This window comes from Pezoporus wallicus, unplaced genomic scaffold (genome assembly GCF_028554395.1).
Source record: "Pezoporus wallicus isolate ANWC-B61680 ecotype Strahan unplaced genomic scaffold, APGP_CSIRO_Pwel_v1 contig_13614, whole genome shotgun sequence".
Classification (NCBI taxonomy): Eukaryota; Metazoa; Chordata; class Aves; order Psittaciformes; family Psittacidae; genus Pezoporus; species Pezoporus wallicus.
The window spans coordinates 511,998-530,326 of record NW_026642178.1 but is presented as its reverse complement, the minus strand read 5'-3'; the positions used below and the strand labels follow the sequence as shown (position 1 = coordinate 530,326).

At 45.4% G+C, this 18,329-nt stretch overlaps 1 protein-coding gene across 1 annotated transcript in view; it reads right to left on the bottom strand.

Moving 5' to 3' along the window:
- Positions 1-18,329, bottom strand: part of NR3C1 (nuclear receptor subfamily 3 group C member 1) — a 62,547-nt gene that overhangs the window by 26,146 nt on the left and 18,072 nt on the right. The window contains exon 3 of the mRNA XM_057427806.1: positions 1,398-1,561. Within this exon, the coding sequence (XP_057283789.1) occupies positions 1,398-1,561 (164 nt within the window). The remainder of the gene's footprint in view (positions 1-1,397; positions 1,562-18,329) is intronic.

Genomic DNA, 18,329 nt, shown 5'->3' with positions numbered 1-18,329 from the left:
TGATTTCTTCATGTATAGGTACTTCTGTGATTTGTTTAAGGACGTGCAAAACCTTGGCTATGATGTATTCCCAGCTGCCATACAACACTAATCCCGAGGGATACCCAGTGACCTTATTTCCATTAAGGATACAGACGATTATTTGTTTCAGCTAAAAGAGTCAGGCTCTAAATGGGAGTGCAACTCCACACAGACCAGCTGGCAGTCACGGAGAGCCCACGCAGCCCAGTGCCCTGCACTTGAGCTCATACTGTCTCCTGTTACCCTCCAGGAACAGGCTCTGGTTCCCACACAACTGACATCCCTTCCCCTGGTGACAAGCAAAAACTGCGATATGAACCCAACGCTTCCGATCCCTCCAAGAGGTTCTGCACTTCCATGCAGCTCCCTATTGCATCCAGTGGGCTTGGAACTGGGAGAAAGTGCTGCTTCTGAAGGACTGAAGGGTGGTTTGTCTTTGTCAGCACAGCCTTGTCGCCAGTGAAACCCAGTGTGCAAAAACACCAGCAGAAAATGAGGCTGATTCACTTCAAACTACCCAGTAACGCTGCATGAAGAAGGCATGAGACAGGAAAGCCTGGAAGGCTGTAATTGAGAAAGGCATCATTCCACAAGAGAGGAACTGTGACCCTTTCGGAGACACTGAGAATATGCTCAATATGTAACTATACTGTTCTGCACCCCTCTGACACTGAAGTGAAGAATCACTGAGGTACAACCCAAGTTCATTGTAAAATGGCCACTTATGCTGCCCCAGACTCACAGATCACTTACTCTGCAATACCCACTACAGCTCCACCATTAGTTTTCCATCATCCCTATTTCCCAGAATGATTTACCTCCTGTGATTAAAGAGAAATCTCAATAACCCAAAGCCACACACATGCTCCTGTTACCTGGTTATCCCTGCAAATAACGTGCATGGACATGTATGTAGTTTAGCCTATACTGCTTACAGGAGAAACTGAAGAACTATGATAACCTCGCACACAAGAGCTGTATCACGTTTCACACACAGTTTTACACACAAACCAGCTAACATTAAGCTTAAAACTCACAAACACGACAGATCTAATCACACAGACAGATATCTGTACAGAAACAGGGCAAATGAACAAAAACAACAGCGAAAGAAAATGACAGAAACAAAACGCCAAGACAACAAAACATCCTTTTACACTGAGTGAATGGGAGCATTTTATAAATGTAAATGCAATCTATGCTTCAGATAGTACACCATTATCAATGCTATTTTCTATGAAAAGATCAGTGATACAATGGATGGGATTTTCCAGGAGCATTCTAACTAAAGCACGGATTCCAGCCGGATTAAGCAGACCCGTTTTGGATGTGGATTTCCTACTTCTAAACAGGAAATTCCTCACGCCACGTCTTACCTTCCACAGCTCTCTTGAAGAACACTTTGCAGCTGCCACAAGTTAGAACCCCATAATGACACCCCGAGGCCTCGTCAGAGCAGACAAGACAGAGCTTGGGAGGTGGTCCCGTAGTTGCTGAGGTTGTGGATGGAGAAGAGCTTACATCTGATCTCATTCCAGGGCTACAGGGAAAAAAAGGCATAGAAATACTTTAAATTAAGATCTACGGGATACTGGCAAACAATATTCCTGACTGCAAGAAATGGATTGCCCTCATCCCCAGCTCTGCACACAGACTCTGGAAGAGTTAAACACTGAATTCCACAAAGCAGAAGGAAAGCTGCATGGATTTTTCATGGCCTATTTGACTAGGTCAGGATTACTTGCCTTACACGTTTCTGAAGCCAAGTTTCTTGCACAATTACCCTAACCTTTAAAATTGACTCTTAAAACATGCTTTTATTCCATATTGTTTTCATTACTGTCACATTCACTGCAGCCTGCACAGTCCTAGAAGAGCTTCATTTCCAGTATCATCACAGAGTTTTCGACTGGGATATTATTACCCCAAAGAAGCTGTGCAAATTAAGCCATATATGGGTATAAATTCACAGTAATAAATGATCATTTCACCCCAGCATTTTAGGAAAAGAACGTGTATTCCTAATTTGAGGAGCTGGTTTTCCTATGTAAACAAAGAGGCCATTCCCAACTGAAGGGCTGGTTCTCTAATGAAAGAATAAAGGCTGTTAGAGCAATAAATGATCTGTTGTAACCACCTCCGAGCTGCTTCCAATGGTAAGGGTTGAACCAGCAGAACCAGTGGTGGCAGTGAGGCTCAGAGCCTGATGCTCTGCAGCGCATGTGAGCAACACCGCCCAGACCTGCTGAGGGCTGCCTGCGGTAAGGTCCATCTTGTTGGCTTTATCTGCACCATTTTAAACTGCCATTCCTATAGTGTATGCCCAAAGCAATCCCCACAGACAATTCTGTCCAACAGGGCTCCAGCCATTTCCAGATGAAGCTAGAAAATAACACCTCTTTTTAAGACTTCGGTGCCTTTACTCAAAAGCTCTCCAGAACATCCACGTTCCCTGATGGGGGCCGAACATTTGCACATGGGCTGGCTTCGGCATGGAAAATTCCTCTTCCTTTCCTCAAGAAAGGCTGAGCGGATTTGGTTACGCATTTAAAGAAACCAAACTCACAGCGCTCCAACGCTCACAAAACCCCTGGAATTCCAGCCCAAATGAAACCTCTCCTGTCCCTGGTGCGTTGGTTCTGACCAGGAGGGAACTGGTTAATAAAAACAGGAGTGGGAACCTTACCACTTGAATACAGAGGGATAAAATCAAACCAAAACAGACGTGCCAGTGAAGCCCACACCTTGACAAATACGGAACCAGACGGCAGAGAAAAGGGAAAATTGCTTGTGTTGGGGGAAATAAAGCACAGGCATGCGGAGACCTCAGGTACACATGGACCTCCCTACAAAACAAGAAGCTGGTGTGTGATAGGGGAGAAGGTGATCCCTGTCTAAGCTGAGTAAGGAGGGCTGAGCAGAAGAGTGAAAACCAGACAAGAACATAGAAACAGCCCCAACATGCTGGAATAGCTGTGGCAAGGAGAAGTGTTAAGATGAGAGCAAGGATGGTGTGAAGGCTTCAACAGGAAAGACTGGCCAGGGAATGAAGTAAATGAGGCAATCTTAAGGAAAAGAGGAGGAAAAAAGGCCACCAGTGAAGAACACTCCTTTTCAGGACTTGGGAAAGAACTCAAATCCAACACATCACTCCAGGGTGTTCAGACAACATTTGTGAACTGCTGCAACACTACTTCTACACCATCACTCTACAGAGTCTGACAACCAGCATTAGGTGGGCTGTCAACAGAAGTGGCAGTCCCCGATTGACTGTAATCCTGTTTATGATCCATATGATGGCTTTTCGGTGTTTTCCAATTCATCTGTCTTCTCTAAAGAGCAGAGCACTATAATAAAACACTAGGGTTGCACAATCCAGCACTCAACATCCAAGTAATGGCAGAATGTAATTTAACCCAGTCACATTTATTTGATGTCCTTGCAAACACGCATCTTTAATTACACGCTCATCCTAATTTCTACAAAGCACAACTGCCTTCCTTGGAGCAGAGGCACTCGAGGAATGAATACTGTAACGATGGAAACTGCCACCGCATGGCCCCATCTCCTCCCATGACGACAGAAACTAATGGTTATGGATTTGCAGGTTGCTTCAATGAGGCTTCTTGTCCTCATGGAAGCTGACAACTCAAATCTACTTCTTTTGCCTCCACAAAGCTGTTCGATCAGGACCATGCAAATACCATAGAATACTGGAATGGTTTTGGCTGAAGGGACCTTAAGGCTCATCCAGTTCCGACCCCTGCCATGGGCAGGGACACCTTCCACTAAAGCAGCTTGCTCCAAGCCCCGTCCAACCTGGCCTTGAGCAGATTGCTTTTTTCTGTTGTTTGGTTTGTTGTGCTGCTTTTGATCTGTTTTTCCCCAGCTCATTGATCCATTTGGGAAAAGGAATTAAACTGTTTCTCCACTCTTGTCGTGTCATATGCAGAACCCTCCTCTCCCCATTAAATCAGTAATCACTGGCCAATCAGAAGCTACTCTAAGTTGTCTTATTTTTTCTTTTTCTTCCTTTTCTTACACTCAAAATCTCAGTTTACACACTGAAATACAGCCTGGGAGCCTGCGATTTTAAATAAGGAACATATAACTTGAGAGCTTCATTTCATTAACATGATTAAATCCAGAAAAAGATGGAGACATCTTTCTGCGCGGAGTTTTGAAGACAGCTAATTTAGATACAAAAATAAAACTCTTTATACCTTACGCATTTCTGACAAGAGCATTTTTAAGGAAATATTCATCAACTGTCATAGAAACCACGGTAGTGCCAAACACGTTCCACTGAAACTGTTCAATCACCTTTAATTTTTAAACAGGGCTCACTTTCTGCACCAGAACCATAGAAAATGTCATATGAGAAAGAAAACAGATGATACGACTTCCAAAACTAAAAATAAATTATTACACTGATTAATAAAGCAGTAGCCAGCAATCTAATCTGGGCTCCTGGCATATCTTTTCAAGCCTGGCTATATCAGATAAGGCCAATATTTACTAACTGTGTGGAGAGCTGCCAGACACTGACAGTCCCCTGGTTGTGTAAAACACGATTCTGCCTGCCTGAGACATGGAGAACAGAGGGATTATAGTGCATAAGGACTCCTGCAAGAGCTACACCCAGCTGGCTGCAGGTTTCATGTTAGTCTTTACCTAAAGTAAAAGACAAACAACCACTTCCTAAGGAAGAGGTAAGGGAGGGAAATTACACTCTGAGATAATAGAATAATGAAAAAGTTATCGTTATTTGCAGAAATGTTTTTAATCTCCAACCCCAATAAAGTGTGATTCTGACCTAAACACAAGTCAAGCAGCACCGATGAGAGAGGAAAAAATAAATCCAAATTTTAAGGATTCTAAATTTGCAAAAACTCAAATTAATTTTATTTTGGGAGGCACAGTGTTTGTTTGAGGGTCCTGAGCTCCGTTCCCGTGTGCTTTCAGACACTACAGACAATCTAGTTCTATTGACTTGCATAGACAGATTTATCACTGCCAGTCAAGGAACTGTGTGGGGGTAGGCTGGAAAGACTTAGAGACAAGAAGATGCAGGCAGAGGCACGAGCTCTGCAGAAATCAAGTTGTTTAACCAAAGCCATGTCCATGTTAATCATTCACCCGAGACTTTCAAACCAGGCTCAAGGTTCAAACTTACATTAAGTCAGGTGTGGAAACGTTTATGGGGATGTGGTTTCCCCTTCCTGGCTCCCCTGCAGGTCCCGTTGTCCCCTTCCCGGGTCCCAGAGGCCAGGGGACACATCGAGACACCGGCACCATGTGCCTCTGGTGAGGCTGTTCCAGCCGGACACCGATACGGTGGCCATCGGACTCACAGCAACCAGCCACGAACCTCCGAGCAGGAAGATGTGTGTCGTTCTTCTCTCCTTGCTGTGAAGTATAAACCTTCCCCGATACAACCCAGAACGTGCTCGCTGAACCCACTAGCACTACAGTATTACTTAGAAACACGTATTACCTCCTTGTGACTTTCTATTATAAAGCCAAAACCCCTCTAGTGAAGAGATGAAAACTTCCAGCAACAAGAATTACTGTCATTTACACTCTAGGACTTGCAACTCTCCACCAGTGTGTGAAAGCTCGGAGTGATGAGCGTTTCTGTCTGAAACTGTGCCCACCTCAGCATGGTGCTGTTGAAGGGTAAACTTGTTTTAAAAATGCAATTTACATTAGCACCACTAACAAGTTACACACATGCAATGGGAATGTGGTGAACAGATTTCAACCCTGGCAGTGCTCAAGGCCAGGCTTGACACAGGGGCTTGGAGCAAGCTGCTCTAGTGGAAGGTGTCCCTGCCCGTGGCAGGGGTTGGAGCTGGAGGAGCTTTAAGCTCCCTTCCAACACAAACCAGTCTGGGATTCTATGATTAGAAGCTAGTTAACAGATTCAAACCTAACTGCGTTTAATGCAAACGGCTGTGAGCTTGAGATGAGAGCAGCAGCATCTCAGGAAACCTGTGGGTGCTCATCAAAGCAGCAGCTCTCAGCTTTGCAATTGCCACCGTCTTAAAAATATCTACCCTATAGAAAAGGTCAGGGGCAATGTATAATACAAGTTTGTTTCATACACAAGGACAAACAAGGTACTCCCTGGTGCTATTACAAACTGCAAAACCAGAAGACTTGCAACTGGCTCCTAAAAACCTCTAAGAAAATGCTTTTCACATCCAACTGCCAACTCCAAGGAAAGAAATGGATGCAGTATGTCTAGGGTGGGAAGAAACTATATTTGACTCAGAATTTGGCTATATTTATTTGACTTGTCACTTAGTAAGACTATTCATTTTGCTCCTACTTCTAATTTAATGCTCAAGCACGAACTGCACTCAGTCATGATACACCCCAACCACAAAACACTGCACACAGTGAGTCCTGGCTCTCCAGCCTAAGTCACCTTACTATTGAGCTAACATATTCTTAACGACGAGTTACTTATCTGTCTGAGTAGTATGACCAAGCCAACAGTACAGACCCGATCCTCAATGTCATTGCCATCTGGCCCAGTCTTATCTTCCAGCAAGGAGAACAATGCAAACACTCAGCTGCACACACCAACTGATTACATTTCTTGAATTGCTTACTTATTTCTTTATGAACTACAGAAACTACTCATTATTGTTATACCCTCCTAGGCAGGAAGGTAGTTTTCAGTTCAAGCAGGAAAAATACTCTAAACCAATGCTATTGACACCATCCTTGTCACGACAATGTTTGTATATTTGCCAACTGAAAATCGGCTCAAACCCACATTTTGCTGGTTACCACTGGTTCCGATGGTGTCTTCTGCCTCTTGTAATGTGCTCACTGAAGTTTAAAGAGACTGAAAATTGGTGAATCCCAGCGTTTTCCTCCCAGGCTGCCCTAAGCTCCTGCAGGCACATGCAGGGTGTGCACAGCCTGGCTGTTATCAGTGAGCATTAAACACCCACAACTTACCCAAAGGCAGAGGGGTCCTGGGGTGCAGACTCCAACGCTCCTGCTGCCTGCCTGCAAGCACAACACACCCACAAACCAGCCAAACCAAGCAGCCCTCCAAACAACTTGGATACAGAACCCACCTATTTAAGCTTTTTGCACTTGAACAGAGAAGTGCACTGCTTTGTAACAGTGCTGCTCTGGATTACAAGCGTGTCCCCTGTAACAAACTAAAGACCTGCTACAGATGACAGTGTTTAACCAAAGCCTGTACATAAATGCACCCAGTACCACTGTTCTACAGCCCCTCTGAAAGCCAAAATGACCAACCCCATTTCCATGATTGCGGATCCAGATAAATGCTGCATCGTGACTTGATAATCCAGGAAAGACTGAGCTCAGAACAAAGTGACTTCATTTTACATCAAGGAAAGTCTTTACATAAATCCCTTATGGAAAATAATTTTTAAACTTAAACAGGGAGACTGAGCTGAGCTCTTAGGCAGAAGCTCTTCCCTGTGAGGGTGCTGAGGCGCTGGCACAGGGTGCCCAGAGAAGCTGTGGCTGCCCCATCCCTGGCAGTGTTCAAGGCCAGGTTGGACACAGGGGCTTGGAGCAAGCTGCTCTAGTGGAAGGGGTCCCTGCCCGTGGCAGGGGTTGGAGCTGGAGGAGCTTTAAGGTCCCTTCAACCCAAACCACTCTGTGGTTCTGTGATTCTGTAGCAGAGCTTCAATGACAAGCGTATGATTAAGAACAGGTTTCACAGGGAGCTTGTGTTTCTCCACTGTAGGGCAGAAGCAGCAGGGACTATCATTCCAAGCCTTGTTGTTTCACTTCCCATAAATTATATTCTATTAAATGAAACCCACCCCAATCCTGAGCACAGGCGAATCCCAGCATTACGTTAACGAAGTCACCTGCGGAGATTCCCAGCAGCGTGCGAGGGACGGAGCCCCGCCACATCAACCAGCGCAGGCTCCCGATGGGCACCGAGCCCTCTGACGGCTCTCTCTGACCCTGCAGGACATTGATTCCCGAGGCCCAGGCCCTGGCGCAGGTGCCCCGGTGCTCTCGGGGGGGAACCGGCCACGGCTGCCCCTCTGTCCTGCTCCGAAATGGCGTCTGCTCCCATTTTAGAGCCGCACGGGAGCGGGAAAGAAGCGCTAACGGCAGCGAGCGATGCGACTGCTTTTCTTCCCCCCTTCTGGACCCTCTCCAGAACGTAAAGGTTTCAAGGGCACAGGCAAAGCTTTCTTGGAATGGATAAATGGTAATTGATGTTGCAGCTGCAACCTTAGCTGCAGCTCCTGGGATTTCAAATGTACTACAGCCTCAAGTATTTATGACCAGAAGACGATAATTAAATTCTATGTTCTAAACTTTTACATTTATTACAGCGCTCCAGTAAAGCAGCCAAAAAGCCTTACCTTCAAGGGTAGGGCTTACTGTTCATAGGAATCCATTTATGCGTATTTTTCCAAAGTGGCTTTTTTATTTATGTTTATTTTTAACTTAATTGTGAGTCCTCGTTTCATAAATAAAGAGGCAGGGAAATAAAAACAACGCAAGAGTAAGACCAAAGCCGGTACCTTTATACTTAAATAAAAGCTTCACACAAAAATACAGACTGAAATCCGGCCTCATTCTTTATGCTTTGCTGGATAACAAAACCTGCATTTGATCTACATCTATTTACAGACACGTTGGGGATCACTATTTATGCACTTGACTTTCAGGACCTCAATCTCGCAGATACATCCAGCTTTCTATGCATACATATGTGCTCTGCGTTCACAAACTAAGGGGCAAGCAGACCCTGATTACACCCTCATTGAGAAAGCTGCAAGACTGACATGCACGCAGCAGAAGACAGCTCAAAAATCTAATAGGAAATCGGTGTTTTTTCCCCCATTTTAAGCACATCACCCGAAGTTGCTCCCAGTCTCTGATGCAGCAAGCACTGTCTCCCGTCTCAGCAGCCACCGAGCTAAGTTCTACCAGGGTGCTGCTTCCTTGGAGCAGTTTCACTTTCTGAGCCTTACAAATGATCCAGGAGCCAGCGTACCCTCCCCAAATTACTAATCCTAACCTACTAATCCTGTACCACACTCAGCTCACTTGCCAGCATGCTGAATTCAGCAAGACTGCAGAACTCCTCACAGAGGTATTCCGGCATTAGAACAGCCCCACAAGCTTAAGACCAGCCCCAGCATTTTAGCTTATCCCATGCAGTCAGCACATATCAGGAAAGTATTTTACTCCTTATTAAAGCACTCTTACTAATGTTGTAGCAGAGGAACTGGACTTAAAATATTAAACAGGATTTGTTCCATTAATGACCTCAGTGTGAGCTATGTACACGGGCTCTGGCCATCCCAACGCGAACGCCTGTGTCAATCACAGGACTGCACTCAGAGCCTGCCAAAATGATGTTGCTAGGAAAGAAGGCAGGAGACATCTGGAAAGCTGACTCTAACGTACATGGAAAAATATTAATGGAACTGTAAGAAAAGCAGTAAAAGATTAAACTGAACTGCAACAGTCCCAGAGCAGGTATTTTCAAAGCTGCAGGATAAGCCTCGTGCAGTCAAACTGAATCACAAAGCTATAAATAAACTTAGACTGGTAATTAGAAAGTTCATTTCTGCTATTTTGAAAACACAAATCAAGACTCCCCTGCTGCCAGAGGAGCCCTCTAACAGTCATCGGACACTGATTTTTATAGATGCGCACAGCCTGTGCTTGTATTAACACTGCATAACCATTTCCTGCTGTGCCAAAATAAAACGCACACAACAATTAAAAGAAATGCAGATCTAAACACAGAAATAAAGCCCTAACTCTGAGGAGGAGGAAGAGGGAAAGACAGAAACAGAGCAAGAGAGGCAGAAAGGAACGGTTCTTCCTTAATTCCTTCTACAGACTTCAAGGCAGCTCTGTTTAAAAGTGGAACTGATACTAGAAGTTGAGGTGGTAAATTCTTCAGTGCAGAAACTCCATTTCCTTGTCAGTCTGTATGAAGCCTTGCACAACTGCCTTTACCCCTGGCATGGGCTTTCACACTTTTTTTGTCAATGAAAAGAATACATTTACATGCAGAGCAGTTTATTATGGAATATTAACCAACGTGTTGCATTCTGGGCTCTGCTTCAGTGGAAATATATGGAGAAGAGGGATGGGGATGTGTGCCAATTCTAGGTCTTGGCCTCAGTCCATTTGATGCGGGTCCAGGATGACTTGGTTGACTGTTGAGTCATAGGTTGGTTCGATTGACATTATTTCACATTTGACTAGTTATTGTTCTTTAAACTTTGGACAGGAGTCCAGAAGCTCAAAACACACCAGTGAACCAAAGAGAAAGGGGCCAAAGCAGAGCTTAAACAAGATTCTTAAGCAAGAAAAACATTCTCCTTAACAACATCTCCTTTTAGCAGAGGGAGCTAAAACCCCAAATCCCACCTCACAACTTAGACATCTTCTGTTTACTACCAAATACCTGTAACACACAACATGAACTGCAGAATTCCTGAAGAAGCTCTGAGGCACCATTAGCACGAGGGTGGGAAGGAGAAGCAAACACCTCCCCTCCAACACAAGTGACCCAGTGAATGAACACTGCATTCTTCACAGCAGTACCCGTGGCATTCCTGATGTCTCAGACCATGAGTGCCCAGGCTGTGAATTCGCTTCAGCCAACCCTCAGCCTAAAACCAAAAACATTTTAAGCCCCAAAGCTACTGTTCCAGCACTGAAGGCAGCTCATAAATACTGGTGCAGGTTTCAGACCCACTGGTGTTACACACGGGTGTGCTCAGACACAAACTTGTCACACAGATGCACTGTGTTTAACAACAGAAATTAGCGAAGCCTGATTCCGCAAAGTGTCTGCTTGACTTGGTTTTCCCATTCCATTTTACCTCAATCTCAGATAGCACAGATGTTTTCAGGGGGTTTTCATCCCTTTTGAGGGAAACCCAATGTTCTATCTGCTTGCCTTCAGAAAGCTGATCAGCAGCTAAAGACAGGCAGAGGAAGAACTCGAGCTGTCTAACAAGAGAAGGGAGACTGGGCTTTGTTACAAGAGCCTAGCAAGGAGGGAATCAGCTTTCATGAGCTTCCAAAGGCACGAAAACCAACCAAAAACCAGTAAAACCATCCTATTTTGGGTACTTTGCTGGAAGACAAAAATACTGCTGATGATTTGGAGAGTTTAGTCCCAGAGAAGGATGACTGTGAGATGCTCTTCTTAGGGCTGAAGGCCAGAATGGAGGTTCAGTGCCAACTTAGCATGAAGGATTATCTAAGGTGCTACCCCAATGCCTGTGGGTTATGCTCCCCACTTAGTTCATGAGCAATAGCTTCATTTGGAAGGGTGAAGGTTCTTTCCTACATTAGAGGGAACAGTAATTCTTGCAGGAAAGATAAGGAACAAATTCAGAATTCGTGGTGACTTGAGAGATGAGAAAGCTGCTGAAGGGCAAAACACGGCGATGGCACACACGGGAAAGGCTGAGACCTCCCGCTCTCAACACTATCAGAAGGTTTTCCTTGAGGCTTTATCTTTAGGTTCTGGTGCACTTTATCATTCAGAACCAGCTCTCTGCGTACACAACGGAGTTTAGCACAGAGCACATCCGTCTAAAAGGTGTTTTCCAAAGTCTCGCAAGCACTTTTAACACCCTTTGTAACCCCATCCCATTTCATTCCAACTGGCCTCTGGTGTGTTTGATACAAGGAATACAAATGAAAGCCCTCTTCCCTACACATGACCAGGAAGAGAAGCACGCTGTAATTCTGTTTACTGACACAAAAGCAGCCTCTAAACTTGTGTAGTATTTTCATAAGGACAAGCAACAAGTAGTACCCCAGACCTGTGCAATGTGTATACCCTCTGTATGTAATTTTCATGGCACTTTCAAGTCAACTTCATTGAATTATCGAGTAAAGTGCTGTAATTACTTTTGTCAACACTGTTAAGCAATTACAGACACAATTTCTGCTAGAACATGCGCACGCAGTGGGTTATTATCTGCTTTTATTTCCACTTGGCATCCATGCCACACACTCAAGACTATCAAGATGTTTCATCACATCCCTCTCGTTGCACACTCCCAGACTTTACAAGCACGTCTTGTTTGGGTTTGCTCCCCCATCATACTTGTAGGTCTCGCCTCCTTCCTCCTGGACTTCTCCCGCTGTTTTACCCACTTTCCTCTGTCCTCTTCCTCTCCCACTCCCTGTCAGATGAAGGAAGCTCTATTCCTTCCTTGCTGAACCACACACAGTTTCCTGGCCACATTGTTCATCTCTGCCTCTTTGTGTATTTTCTCTTCCTGAGCAGCCCCGGGAACCCCTCCCAATTTAAACTCCATCTGTAAACCTCATTAGCAGGCTGTTTACCTCTCGCACATAACTAGCATGCAGTGACTAGTCAGACAGTCCCAGAGCCTGTGCACCCCTGTCTCCACATCACCTCTTTTCTCCATCTTGCATGTCCTAAGGACTGCTCCGTGTCGTTATTTCAGGTTCGAAGCAGCAGGAATTCCAACATCCTCTCAGTAAAGCATTAAGAACTTTCCTGGCTGGAAACTATGTTTTGTTTTCCTGAATTTCAGTGCTCATTACAACTACATGCACCCTTATAAAGGTCCTGATGCCCACTATAACTCACTTACAACCCACCATTATCTTTCAGTATCTTTCACTACCAGTGTGGTCACTCAGATTTGCCAATAGAATAGGTCACGGTATCTCAAACTGAAAATTTTAACTATGATCGTTACTTAAGATTTACTTAACACAGGACACATTGCATTCACACCTGCAGTAAGTTTTTAAGCCATCCCTGTTTAGTCTACAAACTGTTCCAGTAAGAGAGCTGCAGTATTCCTCACGGAAAATGGAAGGCTGTTTAATACTCAAGTATCTTGTAAGGCAGAATTCACTGCATGATCATTTCAGAAGAGGTGGGGAAGATCCATTTCAACCAGACCCTGCTGTGGTACAACTTTCCTTTACCTACTCTGTGCTCCTCTGCATATGCTGATGCCCTGTCCCCAGGTACAACAGAGAGGTGTACCCAGACCTATACCACGATCGGAAGGGGACCCGCACCTCTTGTACCCCACAGCATCAGTCATCTGAGTCTGGCCTTGGTCTGTAAGTAAAATCCATGACTGATACTTGATCAAATTGTTCAGCAAACTTCAAAGCTGCACGAGATTCCCTCTCATGCCTCATACAAAAGCTGTTTTAGCCTTGCACATCTTTTCTGAGCTTCAGATAAACTAGTTCAGTAACAAAGCATCCTTATGGAACAGGAAAGTGGTTAATCTGCTTGTTTTTAACAAAGGGTAAAAAGCAAAGAATCACACAAGCTCTCAGACACGTCAACAAAAGCAGGATTCCGAAAGTAGCTGGGATGAGCCTGGCTCCTCCAGAGCACTGTGCTCACTCAGTCCAGATTCTCAGTAGCCCCTAAGAGCAGGTAATTACCAGAGGATTACTTTGAGGTGAAATAAGTAAGAGTATGATCAAAGACACGCATTATTTCCAGTTTGAACATCAATCTGTTACACTACAGATCTCCGAAGTAAGGCACAAGCCCAACGTTTCTGTTCTGTCACTTCCATGTTTCACCTGAGGAACATTAAACAAAGTCAAATTGACAAACAAGAAAGTTGCCTCATAGGAACCAACTGACCATGGACTGCACACTTCCCTCTTTGTTGCAGTAAGCTCTCCTCCAAGGTTGTGGTTAAGCCCAGGTTTAAACAGGGATTCACTCCGCACAAGTTCCCGACCGTGCACGCGATGCTGCTGCTGTTGCATGGTGAGGTGTCATCGTGCACTGCTGCTACACTGGCCCTTCCCAAGGAAAAGGAGCTTGTGTTATGGAATCAGCCCACAGTACACAATGGGTTTGGCTTTTGCTTTGCCAAGGGGGGTTTCCTCTATCTAATGTACTCGTGGCAATACAGTAACAGGATCTAGCTGAGAGGGACAAACCAGATTTTGAAAGTCACAATAGTATCCGAATCATGCAAAATGGACACAGTGCTGGTGTCCCAAATGACTGCTTTTGAAAATGTACCCGAGATGGTGTCAACACATAAACCCCTGCCACAGAAAATGAGAAACAACTAACAGACTCACAGAATGGTTTGGGTTGGAGGAGACTGTTAAAGGTCATCCAGTCCAACCCCTGGCACGAGCAGGGAAAACACATCCTAAGAATAACATCTTGAATAAATAAATAAACTCATTAATTTAGGGTCAGACTTGGAGTCCAAATTGATCTCAGCCACCTTCAGGAACCACAGGAGGTACAGCAAACACTGACCTAGTCAATACAGGGCAACACTTTACAGTGGGGAATAATTCAAGCCTGTTTCTAACCCCCACTGCCTAATGCAGAAAACTGATTTGGATAATGATGTTCTTAAATTTGAGACCTCGGAACACCTAAATTTAGATGAGATTAACCAAGGCCTGAATATAAATTATACTCAAATTGATATGAAGGAATTACTTTCTTAAGTTTCCTATTTGCTTATTTCTGACGCTGAATGCATCATCATTACATGCGGGTTTTCCTACCTGCAATACACATTCTTCCTGTTAACCCTCATTCTGTTGGTCAAGACTTAAGAACTGATTCTCCAAGGTGTTGACCTCTTGTCACTTCCCAGTGGCCTCTGAAGCCAGATGCTGAGGAAAAGCAAATCAAGCACCACGAGAGACACGTAATAATTGTCTCTGATAACACTAAAATAACAAACCCACCAACTGCCATTATTTATGCTACTTCTGTGTATTGTGAAAGCTGTGCTGTTTCAAAAAGCTTGGAACAGTCACAACTTAAACCATTTTTCCACTGCAACAATCCATAAAGGAATAACAAACAGAGCCAAAGGTCTGTAGTTCTTCAACTTGGTTGTAGATGGCTTGAGTGAGGCCAAGCACTGGAGATAAGCAGGCGGCCTTTTCAAGGCGAGAATGATAACTGCTTCCCTGCATTGCTTATTCTTGCAGTTTTAATCGCTGGTTTTGCAGCATCTGGCACTTTTCTTTCAGCTCTGCTTAAGGGCTTCCAGTTGCGAGAGTCTCCCTTTGGTCAGGAAATCTGCCCCGGGCTGAAGCACGTCTGCACCCATGGGTTAAAAAGGCAAATCAGTCGCCCACTTCAGCATCTCATGACTGCGCTGAGCCTCAATCCACGGTGCTGGTTGCGTTTTTAAGCTTTAGAAGGAAAAACCTGGAATACTTTAAGGGCTTTCATCAAGGAGGAGACAAATTCCCCGGCTCACTGCTAACACCACGTGGGGAATTCCAGCTCCGGACCCACAGAGCACGCTGTTAACAGGCTGCAAGCGGTTAACAACCAGACTTGAGGGCATGTACGTGTGTCCAGGCGTGCACACACCCTACGTGTACGTGCAGGTGTTTCCCAAACTCTGTGCTGTGGGACTGCGATGTGCTGAAGGCACCGCGTTGCGAGATGCGCCCTGCAGAGCCCGGCAGATGACTAATTACAGCCTTGGCTGCACCCGGCACCGCGCGCGCTCATCTGCGGCCTTCCTCCTCTGAAACCTCTACAGACATGGGATAAACCCATCCTTCCTGCCCTCCCACTGCAGCACCAGAGCCTCCTTACCCTGGCTGGGAGTCACTCGAGAGCGCTGTGAAGTCAGGAATAATGGGATTCAATTCCTTTCAGACTGTTTCTGTTCAGCATTTTTAACAATGCCACCAAGCAGAACCCATCACTTTATGAGTACTACAGGGATCGTCACTTAGAGAAACAAAGGCCTTGAAAAGAGCAGAGAAACCGCCAAGCAATCTTGACTTGATCGTGGAGACAAGAAATGGACCGGACATGCTTTAGTGTCAAAGCGTTAAAATGGAAAATTAATAATGAAGAAAACCATTCAGAATACTCAAAACCGGTTTCTACCAAGTATTCTTGTTTTCAAAAGCAGCTGTTAAGTGCAGTCCTGGAGTACAGTGTGAAAAGGGTTTAGCACACAAGTGGAAAGCAGAGCTTCTCACCCTTCTGTGTCAAACCAGCTTCACGTTTATTTGAGGCCACTGGAAAAGGCAGCAGCTCCTATAAAGAGCCTTCACTCCTCTAAAAAACCCTGCTATTTTGATTTTCCAGGGTACAGAAAGTTGGGTCTCTTCCTTAGACTTTCCAAAGCCCTGTAAGAAACTCGGAATACGTGCCCGTTTGTTCTTATCCAGAACTTCACTCCCTCACCATCGCCAAGGCATCCTCTGATTCCTTCCTGACCTCAGACTAAAGGCCAAGAAGAGGTAATATCCAAGATGGCTGTTTAAGAAACAAATACTGTAAAGTTCCCTGTAAAAGCAGACTTCCTTTAATGTCCCAACAGTTGTAATTCCTTGGTACAGACAGTGTTGGCTGAACGGACGCCATAATAACCTGCCCATACATCTATCCCAGACTGAAGAGCTCATGAGCTGGAATGAATAATATACACATTGTGCTGGTGCCTTTGAAAAAGAAATCCTCCTCTGTTCAAAGGGAGCCACAACCACGAGCCTCGATCCACGTGCTGAAGCTTTCCCAGCGTAAGTATTTTGTTTTGGAATATGTGAGCGTATTTTGAGGGGGGAAGAAAAGGGACACAGGAAAAGAAGCGAGTTTCCTGGCAGATCTTTAGCATAATTTCACACGCAAGAAGATCAATTACAGGCATTCATTCAGTCTCATTATTCCCCAGCTTACAGCATAGACGTCTTTAAGTTCACATTATCTAAATTAGATCACTAAAATATTGAAGAAATCGAGCCACACGAGTGCAAAGCGCGGGCTGTTCTGGACGGATGTGTCCTGGTACCTGGAGAGCTTCACTTAACATTCTGAGTCACCCTTCCCCTACCTCGTAGCTCAAAATGCACAGAAAACACTGTCCTGAGAGGTGAATTGCTAAGCAGTGACCTTAGAGCTCCTTCAGCTCCAACCCCTGCCACGGGCAGGGACCCCTTCCACTAGAGCAGCTTGCTCCAAGCCCCTGTGTCCAACCTGGCCTTGAGCACTGCCAGGGATGGGGCAGCCACAGCTTCTCTGGGCACCCTGTGCCAGCGCCTCAGCACCCTCACAGGGAAGAGCTTCTGCCTAAGAGCTCAGCTCAGTCTCCCCTCGGGCAGGTTAAAGCCATTCCCCTTGGCCTGTCCTTACAGGCCCTTGTCCAAAGCCCCTCTCTAGGTTTCCTGTCGGCCCCTTTACATGCTGGAAGACCTTAATCTGAAAAATGCTTCAGACCCGGTACCCAAGGATCTCTACCGCCCTTCCCCGGTTTCAGTATTTAGACCAGGAAATTGAAGGAAGAATAAGGGAGGTTTCGGTTTTTGTGTTTGAAAGGAAAGGAAATGACGAAGGAAGAGCCTTCTCCTGAGCACAGCCCCGAGCGGCAGGGTAGCTCGTGGCCAACTGGCACCCGGCCCGTTTGAAGTCAGTTGTTTACTTGTTGTCCAACCACTGATAACCACGGCGAGGGGACCCGGGGATCCAAAAAAGAACCAAGTTTTCTGCTCAGAGAGGAAGGAAGAGCAAACCAGACCATGCTAAAAGCAGTCACCACTGATGGCAGCCACTGCTGAATCGGGACAGGCCAGTGTTAAAAGAGATGCTTAAAACCAAATATTTAAAACTAAACCCCTTATATATCAAACAAAGCATCTTAGATACATCAGGAACTGTATTACAGAAGAGAAACAACGCTGCCATGCCTGTGTCCCCCATTTAAGCCTCTTGCTTCAGGGCTCCATGCAAGAGTAAGTATATGCACAGAGCACGTGCACCACTGGAGAAGCAGCACAGCCACAGACATTAATTCCTTTTAAGAGCTCTCAGTTATTTAAGACTAAGTTTAACCTTGTGATTCACGAGAAAAAGAACTGCTGACGGCTGCTTGTAAATATTCCAAAAGCTGAAAGGACAGCAAACCCAGCCATGCACATCATGCTTTCAGGGCAGTTTTACTGAGCACGCAGGTTTGGAGTCAGTCCTGGAGCCCGGCTCATCCTGCTGATGAGAGCTGCAGTCTTGAGATGCTGTGGGGACCACAGGAAGCACCTCCGTCCCTCCTGGATTGTTCAAGAGCTCCTTCTCCTAGCTTAAAGCAGACAAAGCTTTGGGGTCTGAGCCCCTCACTGACCCTGCCAGCACTGGGGTAGTGGCTGCTGCTCAAACATGCCCCAAGGACTCCTTTGGGAGGAGCACCTGTGACTACAGCCAGGGACCACGTCCTGGTGGAGCAGTGGTCAGCAGCTTGGACCTGCTTGGATCTCCTCTTGCTTTACATGGACAGTTACAAAACTGGCTGTTT